Here is a 9,902-nt window from a genome sequence, read left to right on the forward strand (position 1 = left end):
GAATGACTCTCCTCTCTCGTTTCCTCAGACGCTCCTCTCGAGCTTCCTTCCTTCCAGCTGACTCCGTCCCAGCGTCAGGTGGTCTTTCAGGGGGACAGCCTGCCCTTCCAGTGTCAGGCGTCCTTCGTGGCCGAGGACATGCAGGTGCTCTGGTACCAAAACGGTCGCATGGTCAAGACGGACGCAGCGCAAGGCATCTTCATCGAGAAGCGCATGGTGCAGAACTGCTCTCTGATTGCTAGGTGAGTTCTTCATTCTCCATTTACTTTTTTCTAGATTTCAACAGGCAGCATTTGTGCAAAAAAAAAAATCTGAATGTTCAACTGATTCTGTCGTGTGTGTCCCCCACCCCCCCCCATTAGTGCTTTGACCATCTCGAACATTCAGCCCGGCTTCACCGGGAACTGGGAGTGCAGAGTCTGGACGAGCAGAGGCAACACCACCAGGACCGTCCACATTGTGGTGTTGGAGAGCTCGGCCAAGTATTGTGCACCTGAACGCATCTCCAACAACAAGGGAGAGTTTAGGTTGGTTTCCACACAGAGTCAAACATTTAGACTTCTCACGTTAAGAGTCTTGTTCCATTTTTTTTGATGGGGGTTGTATCTAAATTTCAGGTGAAAAACAAGAATTTCATAACTCAGCTTTTAACACTTCACAAATAGTGATGTGATTGAAACTGCTCATCTGATCTTGTATGAAATTAGAACGGTAATCTCAAGTGCTGTAGCTCCCCCTTGTGGTTAAAAATGACCATTCTTTGAATGACTCTGCTGCCTTTCCTGGCTCTTGATGTTACACACATCACAAAGGGGATTGAACACTGTTTTTAATTGACACCCAACCCCCCCTCCCTCCCCCCCAGGTGGCCTCGCACCTTAGCAGGGATCAGAGCCTACCTCCCCTGCAGCAGACTGACATCCAGCGTTGGATCCTACTCGGGCAGCTCAGGCGATGAGTATCGTGCGTGGCGCGACTGCGACCGAAACGGGCTGTGGGCAGAGGACGACTACTCACTCTGCCAGTTCCAAAAGGACGTGACAAGATATTTACACTTCATAAACCAGGTCTGTATCATCCTAGTTTCCTTTTCTCTCTCAACGTTTGTTTTAGTTATTCACTCACCTCTTTCCCCTCCTTTTTTTTTTTTTAAGCACCATTTCAAATCAGACTCATTCTCACTTTCTCTTCACATCTTTCCAACAGATGCCCCTGAATGAGACTAACGTCGTAGCCGAAGCGAGACGTCTGCTGGTCTGCACGATCGATGCCGCCAACTTCTCCGACAAAATGGACATCATCTTCGTGGGCGAGATGATCGAGAAGATCGGCAAGTTTGTCGACAAGTTTAAAGACGTGAGTACTTGAAACGATCGAACCTCTCGGCAAACTTTCTAAATTAAAAAAAAAAAAAAAAAAGGCAGAACGCAGAAAGTTGTTTGTACCCCCCCTCCCCTCCTTTTGAAGGACAAGCAGATTAATGCTCGACAGCTGTTTGTTGTCATGTTGTTTAATGAGAAAGGATGTTTCAGCACAGCTTTAGGCTGGAGGAAAGAAAGGTTTTCAAAAGGGAAGCAGCTCCTGACACGTTGGAACGGCTGCAGGCGGGGCAGTGTGTGCAAGTTTACTTTGGCGACAACATGCTTAGAATGTGTTTCCAATCGTCTGCACTGCCAAAACCAGACGAGCGTCTCCCTCAGGTCTGCGTTCGATGCAAACAAGATGCAGGCTGAACATATCCGCTCCTTCTGCTTCCACTCATGGAAGCTGCTTGACGCTTATGCTGCCGTTCTCTTGTGTTCCAGCTGGGTGACGTGATGGTGAGCATGGCCAGTAACTTGATGCTGGCTGACGAGCGGGTGCTCTGGATGGCTCAGCGGGAAGCCATGGCCTGCTCCCGCATCATCACCTGCCTCCAGAAGATCGCAGTTTACCGACTGGCTACAGCCCAGGCGTTCTTCCTGGTTAGTATCTGTACAGCCTACGACTGCTTCATTCACTTCATGCAAACATCTGCCGACAGCAGGACAGATGTGTTGACAAAGTACCTTGCTCTGATAGAAAAGAGCAAGATAGACTCTTCACTCGTCTTTGCTTCTCCCTTGCGATTATAAAACAAACTCTCCCTCCGTCATACCGCATGACCTCATTTGTTTCCGTCGTCCTTCCAGACTTCGCCCAACATAGCGCTGGAGGCTCACGCCGTCAGAGCCAACAACTGGAACGGCATGACATGCATGCTGTTCCAGAGGCCCACCTCTGAGCGCACGCCCGGACAGGACCGACAACTCACATTCAAATGCAACACAACCAGCGCCTTCTCCAGCATCCTGCACAAGGTCAGCTCAGAGGATTACATAAGCAGAACTGTCAGCCAGCAGGTTTTTTTTTTTTTTGCTAACTGCAGCTCCTGATGGCGTCTTTGTCTCTCTTTTTTTTTTTTCAGAGTACGGTTGTTGAGGCTTCCCTGCAGCTGCCTCAGTCTCTCTTCAGCCAGGCTGCAGTCCCCGGTCAGGTCGACGACACGGTCTACAAGCTCCATCTACTGGGCTTCCGCAATGGCAAGTTCTTTCCCTCCACCGGTAACTCCTCCCAGCTGGCTGATGGAGGGAAGAGGAGGAGTGTGGCCACCCCTGTCATCATGGCCAAGATAGGTAAGCCTTCATGTCTGAGCAAAGACAGGAAAAGGTTCTATTTAATCAGACGAGGAAAAACGGATAAAAGCAAACAGAAATGCACAAACTCTTTTATAGATGTTCAGCTCTGAAAGGACACATTTTTTGTACGTCATTTTCTTCCACTCATCTCCTGCATGTGTTTTTTTATTGTTTTTTTAAAATTAGATGGCATGTCCGTGCGTGTCCTTAAGACGCCCGTAAACATCACCCTGCGACGCTTCGCCCGCGGCTCAGATGCCATGTCTGCCTCCTGGAACTTCAGCCTGGTCGGGGGTCACGGAGGTTGGCAAAGCGACGGCTGCCGCATCCTGGACCACCACGACAACTTCACCACCATATCCTGCAACTCTCTTGGAAACTACGGCCTGCTAATGGTACACAATCCGATATTGTCCTGCAGTAGAGTGCGGAACACTTTGCGCTGACACTTTCTATTTGTCTTTAAAACTGAGAATGTGTTTCTGTCACGCAGGACCTCAGCAGCGTGGAATATTTCTCTCCAAGCATCCAGCCTCTTCACCCTGTTATTTACGCCACTGCAATCATACTACTGCTGTGTCTGCTCACTGTTATGATCAGCTACATCTACCATCACAGGTAAGAGAACACCAATAAAATACAGCACCCTGCCCCTGGAGGGTAGATCAAATAAACTGCAACCATCCACACCTACTTTATCACTAACTGCCCCATCCAATGGTAAGCTTGCATGGCAGACTTTTCATTTCCTTTTTTATCTCGGTGATTTATTTTTCTGATTCTGTGACTACAGGTCCGTCCGGGTGAGCCGCAAGTTTTGGCACATGTTGGTCAACCTCTGCTTCCACATCTCCCTCACCTGCGGCGTCTTTGTAGGCGGCATAAATCAAACGCGACACGCAAGCGTCTGCCAAGCCGTGAGTACACCCCGCCCCGCACACTCCCGCTGTTCCCGCTTTCCCCCAAAAGCTAACAGTCAGCAGGAAGACAAGAAAAAGGAACAAGCGTTTTTGAAAGTTTTCAAGGGAAAAGAGGCTTTGAAAAAGACGCCTTTGGCTAAGTTCACTCAGCTTATAGAACTTGTAGAAAACGGTAAAAGATGCAGTCGATCGTTTCCGTGGCTGCAGGCAGGACTGCACCGAGACACATCGCTTTTCCATTTTTCATCACACAGAGTACCTGGATAAGAGATGGAAGAAGGCAACTTCTTGTTTATTTATTTAATCCCCTCTGGCATGAATCTGACAGGACGGTTTTCCAGCACAGCCTGATGACACACTCAGTACTCAATTTCTAAAAGATCACATTGCCGTTTTAGAATCTCCTCTGAACCACACTTTGTCGTTTTTATTTTATCCGTGAAACTTTACATCGGGGCCATTCTACCACTCTGCCATAGGTGATGAATCTCTAATAAATATTGATGATGTCATCTGTTCTAGGTGGGCATCCTGCTGCACTACTCGACTCTCGCCACGGCCCTTTGGGTGGGTGTCACTGCACGCAACATTTACAAACAGGTGACACGCAAAGCCAAGCGCTACGAGGAGCTGGATGAACCTCCTCCTCCACCGCGGCCCATGCTGAGGTACGACACCAACGCTTTGAGACAAGCGCATGGATTGACTTGCAGTTGAAGTTGAAGCTTTTGTTTGTGCCGCTGCTTGACCTCTGTAGACCATTCAGACATCATATACTTCATGAGTAAAGTCACCCTTTATGTTTACCCAGCATGCCTCAATGCGAGTACCGAGCACTGCTGACAGGATGAGCTTTAGGAAAGTTAATTAGAGCCTTCGTTCAGTCCTAGCATGTTGCTCGCTGCAGATAAAATCCTGACAGTCTGACATCAGTTTTTTTTTCTTCTTAAACCTGTCCTGTTTTATGCCGATAAAAACATACTTTGGTTTTTAACAGTTAAGAAATGTCTCTATAGTGGTTTTAGAAGATTCATAATTTTTTTGTTTTTTTCAGATTCTCCACAACTAAATTTTTGTGGCTCAGTAAACATGTTTAAAATATTTAAATCTTTATGATATGCAAATTTAAAAAGGGTCAAATGTTTTCATGGATTCTTATTGTAAAGGTGTGTAACTGTTAACACACAGAGGGGCGGGGCTTATGGTCTAGTCCTACAGAAGTGCTGCTGTTTGTTGGTTAAACAGCCACATGGTGTCACTGTAGAGGCCGGAAATAATAGAAAAAAGACAAAATCAAGAACCAGCTCTCTGTGCTCTCATCCTAAAGGTTCTACTTAATCGGCGGAGGGATACCCATTATCGTCTGTGGGATCACTGCAGCAGCTAACATCAGGAACTACGGCAGCAGGACCAACGCACCATAGTGAGTACTCTCTGCATAGACACTAATTCAGTCTCATTTTATCTGCCATTGGTTCAATAAAAAATAAAAACTCCAATCCCTTAAGATATTTAACTTTGAGTCCTTTCAGTTCAATTAGTTTTGATTTGTGTGACATGATTCTGATTTCAATTGCTCATGTCTGTTCTTCTAGCTGCTGGATGGCCTGGGAGCCCAGTATCGGGGCTTTTTACGGCCCCGTTGGATTCATCATCTTTGTAGACTGCATGTACTTCCTCAGCATCCTGCTCCAGCTGCGTCGCCACCCCGAGCGCCGCTACGAGCTCAAGGAGACTTCGGAGGAGCAGCAGCACCTCGCCGCACCCCACACGGAGCCCGCGGCCGACTCCCACCCGCTCACCCTCCCCCTCCAGCCTCACGACGCATCCTCCTCCGTCGTTTCTGCTCCCCACGCTCTGCCGCTCTCGGCCCTGGAGAACGAGCACACCTTTGTTGCTCAGCTGATGGGTGCAGCGGGGGCGTTGGGCCTGTACGCCGCCCTCTGGGTGTTCGGCGCCATGGCCGTCTCACAGGAGCACCCGTTCGATCTGGCCTTCACCTGCTTGTTTGGGGTTGCGGCGCTGGCTCTCGGGGCGTTCATGGTGGCTCACCACTGCGTTAACAGGCAGGATATGAAGCGTTATTGGTCCCAGGCCTGTTGCTCAGGGAGGCGAGCGTACTCCGCGCAGGAGGACGTGCTTCTTCCGCAGCCTGGCGTGGCGATGACGTCCACCTCAGGATCGGCCGACAAGCCCGACGGGGAGTCGACCAAATGTGGCCACAGCAGCGCAGAATCGTCTTACACCAATAAGAGCGCACCGAGCATGCGCAACTCCGCCCATGGCAGCAAACTGACCAATCTGCACGCAGAGGCAGCTCAGTGCAAGTCTGCCTCGGCGCCAGCGACCGCGAACGGCGCCGCCCTTCTGGACAACAGCCTCACCGAACACTCAATAGACAACGAAATCAAAATGCACGTAGCGCCGGTTGAGGTTCAGTTCCGCCCGATGAACAACGTCGCAAACCCAGCAGCCGCCCCAAACGGACACGCGAGCAAGCATCACAAAAACAGAGCGCGGGCGCACAGGGCGAGCCGGCTCACGGTGCTGCGAGAATACGCCTACGACGTCCCAACAAGCGTGGAGGGCAGCGTGCAGAGCGCCCCCCAAAGGCGCCACCACCATTACGACATAGCGGCGAGGAACAGCCGCAGAGCCGCCTACATGGCCTACAGGGAGCGACACCAGAGCCAGATGCAGCAGGACAGCAGCGACAGCGCCAGCCTGCCGCGTCGCTCTCGATACGCCGATAAAGGAGGCGGCGGCGGCAGTGGCGGCGGGGAGGGCAGCACTCAGGAGAACGGGTCAGTGGTGACTGTAGAGACTGAGGAGAAGGAGCTGACTGCTGCCGTGTCGAGCTCCTGTAAAGAGTTGACTCCTCAGAAGCAGCCCGGCAACACAGAACTCGAAAGTCAGCCCAAGTCTTACGGGCTCAACCTCGTCACTCAAAATGGCGGCACGATCAAAGAAAACGGACAGCCTGTGCCTTTAATCAGCGCCGAGAACACAGCGAGTATAAAGACCGGCCTGTGGAAACATGAAACTACTGTGTAGCGACAGTTTCCGTCCCTTGGACTTCCTTTAAACTGTGAAATATCTTTTTTTTTTATTGTACTATTTAAAGTACATTCAACCTATTACTGCCACTGAACTGTGTTTGTAGATTCTTCTGTAAATGGTCTATTTTTATAACTTTTAATCCAAATCTTTTTATTCCATCTATCTGTACAAGAGACTGCGTGGGCTGAGCTGTGTGGCCCTGTGAATAAGAAACCCCTCACCATGGGGAGGTGAAAACCCTCCCCATTTTCATTTTCTAGTTTGTCCCAACAATAATAAAAAACAAAAGTTTACAGATTGAATGTTTTTTTTTTCTTTATTCTTGTGGTATCAACCTCTCAGGTCCCTGCAAAGGTGAGTCAGAGCTGTTTTGTTTGAAAGAAATTACTCCTGCTGAACAAATGTGACAAGCTGGTAATTGGGTTTTCCCCTGACCTTCAGGTGACCTCTGGTTCCTCTCTCTGCAGGGGAGCAGCACTTTAATTACGCCTGGCTCTGGCTTTTGGGCTCCGTAGGTGTTGTCTCCCCTCCTGCCGGCAGATTTGATGGGTGCAGCACACATTCCCAGCACCTTCAGACTTGATGCCCAGGCTGTGATTGACAGCTGACTGGCTGTGAGAATAACAGATAATGAGAGGTATATAACTCGTTCCTCCTTCACCTGATTCCATTCTGTCTCCTGCACAGCAGACAGTGGAACAGGAGTCCACTCGCAGCTTGACATCTCTGTAGGAGAGCGAGTTGAGAACAGACAAAGTACGGAGGAAGTTCAGCTGCTGACTGTGCTGAAATAGATTTGGACCTGTTGCAGTTTGAATTGATCTGGTTGAAGACGCTGGCTTGGGAGGATGTGTCAACATGTATTTGTCTAACTCTGACATATCAGTGTTAAAATTCCTCCAAAAACTTGAGGCACCACATGCACAGAAGCTCACTCACTGGGAATCTTTGACATAGAAAATGTTTCTAAAACATGCTGGTAATCTCGTACGTCGACCCTTTGGCAACCAAACCCATAGTTAAAAATGAGTAATTAGAAATAATGAATCTTCTCACCATCAGTAAATTCAGTCTTTGTCATAACCACTAAATGTCTTACATGAGCTTTAAGTAGGATATTGTGTAAAATGCATCCATCCATCCAGAGTGGGAAAGGAGCCACAGGTCAGAATCAAACCCTGGCTGCCTGCCTGGTGGACCAGAGCCTCTGCACACCAAGCTACAGGTTCCTCGTCATACTGCAATTTAAATAAGTGATCAGTAATATTCTTCCACCGATCATCCCAGTCAGAGAGGAAGCAGAGAGAAAGCAGTGCTCCAACGGCTCCACTTCCTCATTAACGGCACATTAATAAAAGGCATATTTCACTCAGGCAGAGATCTATTGCTCGGCCATCTTGGATGTGACAAATTATAATAAGACTTCTGAATTATGTAGCGAGCAGTTCCGCCTTGATTGGTGGCAGCCTCGCTCATTCCCTCCAGGCCTGAGAGAGAGACGTTCAAGTAATTGCCATGGTTCTTAGCGGTCGGTGCCATCTGTCAGAAAGTTCATCTGAGGTCGTCCACGAGGCGGGAATGTCAATGTGTCGGTGTTTGCTCTGCGTGGGGAAGAGCTCATCAAGGCAAATAAACTGATTGGACCTCTGCTCAGAGATCACAGGGACACCTTGGGCACGAATCGATTATAAATTAAGATAGAACATTTAGATTTTTTTTTGGTCTGACTCTGAAGTCTTAAACATCTGTGATTATCTTGCCTCTGATTTTAGTATTTACAACACCTAAAGCCTCAGATAAACTATTTTTTAGCTACATCATGATCTCTTCTACTCCTTATCTGAGCACAATTTCTAACCAGGAGGCCCAGGGATGACAAAAATCAGACAACTGATGAGATGTTTACAATTTCCTATCTGCTTGTAGCGCCTGAAGGAAGCATCTGTCTCTGCTGTGGAAACATGCTACAGAATTGTTCTCGGGGATTGAAGCCGTCGGGCTGTGTCAATCATTAAAGCGGCTCTTGCCGTCCAGGTTAACCAGCTTTATTTATTTTGTACCTGCAGTTTGGAAAGATTGATCAGCATTCAGAGTTAGTGATTATCAGTGTCTATATCAGGCAGCAGCCTGCAGGGATAATTGTTTTTTTTGTTTTTGTTTTTTTTACAGTTTTGGATTTTTATGTGGACTTTATTTAAATGCATGCAAATGAGGTATGACTGTATCAGTATGAAAGCTGTGTTTCAGAAAGGCTTTCTGCAATGTAAGCACCTTGTGTTCAGCACACAAAGTTATATAATACTCTAAAAACTGGCCTTCAAATTAAAACAATACTAAGATGATGTAATGTGAACGTATCGGGAAAAGAGCAGTTTGGTGTTTTAGGGATTGCAAACTGAGACCAATGATCATCTATTTCTGTCCTCCCTGCAGATGCTGTCTGAAGTTTAAATCATGATATATTTTGGTTTGGACAAGATCTTTGTTTCCCTTGTCCATCCCCCAACCCCCCCCCCCCCCCCCCCCACACACACACACACACACACACACACACACACACACACACACACACACCGGGACAGGACGGACGACTTTAAATGCAACACAACCAGCTCCTTCTCCAGCATCCTGCACACACGGTCAGACATCTCCCACCAGAGATAATTACACTACATACACATTTGATAAGATACTTAAAACAGTCAATCAAAACAATTTTTCTGTTATAAAAAAATATAAAATCATTGGATTTTGACTTGATAGCGTGTTTTTTTTTTTTCTCTCTCTCTCTTTTTAGAGTACTGTCATTGAGGTTTCTCTGCAGCTCCCTCAGTCTCTCTTTACCCAGGCTGCTGTTCCTTATCAGGCAGGTGACACGGTCTACAAGCTCCATCTACTGGGCTTTCACAATGGCAACTTCTTTCCCTCAACCTGTACCTCCTTCCAGTGTGCTGATGGAGGGAAGTGGAGTTTGGCTAAGATAAGAACATCAAGATGCTATAGTATAACGCCTCGCCTCATGAAGCATTATGTATATTAAAAAAAAACCTTTCCTCTCAGTGAGATTGAACTTGTGTACTTTTCTTTATGGTTTCCCAGGTTAAGCACAATTCCTTTTTTTGCTCTTACTTATATCTGAAGACACTTTCCAAAAAGGTTGCTACATATCTGAGACCACAACTCAGCCCTAGTATATGGACAGAGGAGAAAAAAAGGCAATCCTTCAGATCAACATAAACATGTTCTCATCTATAAGAAAGCCTTC

The 9,902-nt window shown here is 47.6% G+C and overlaps 1 protein-coding gene across 3 annotated transcripts in view; it reads left to right on the forward strand.

Moving 5' to 3' along the window:
* Window positions 1–6,935, forward strand: part of adgra3 (adhesion G protein-coupled receptor A3) — a 124,789-nt gene extending 117,854 nt beyond the window's left edge. For all 3 annotated transcript variants that reach the window (XM_079371188.1, XM_079371186.1, XM_079371187.1), the window contains 13 exons: window positions 29–242; window positions 363–527; window positions 866–1,067; window positions 1,207–1,356; window positions 1,806–1,964; window positions 2,172–2,339; window positions 2,447–2,654; window positions 2,844–3,052; window positions 3,151–3,275; window positions 3,451–3,574; window positions 4,100–4,245; window positions 4,905–5,000; window positions 5,173–6,935. In XM_079371188.1, the coding sequence (XP_079227314.1) occupies window positions 29–242; window positions 363–527; window positions 866–1,067; window positions 1,207–1,356; window positions 1,806–1,964; window positions 2,172–2,339; window positions 2,447–2,654; window positions 2,844–3,052; window positions 3,151–3,275; window positions 3,451–3,574; window positions 4,100–4,245; window positions 4,905–5,000; window positions 5,173–6,631 (3,425 nt within the window). In that variant the 3' untranslated portion in view covers window positions 6,632–6,935. The remainder of the gene's footprint in view (window positions 1–28; window positions 243–362; window positions 528–865; window positions 1,068–1,206; window positions 1,357–1,805; window positions 1,965–2,171; window positions 2,340–2,446; window positions 2,655–2,843; window positions 3,053–3,150; window positions 3,276–3,450; window positions 3,575–4,099; window positions 4,246–4,904; window positions 5,001–5,172) is intronic.
* Window positions 6,936–9,902: the final 2,967 nt, after the last annotated feature.

The sequence above is a fragment of the Symphodus melops genome (genome assembly GCF_947650265.1).
Source record: "Symphodus melops genome assembly, chromosome: 20".
NCBI classification, from domain to species: Eukaryota; Metazoa; Chordata; class Actinopteri; order Labriformes; family Labridae; genus Symphodus; species Symphodus melops.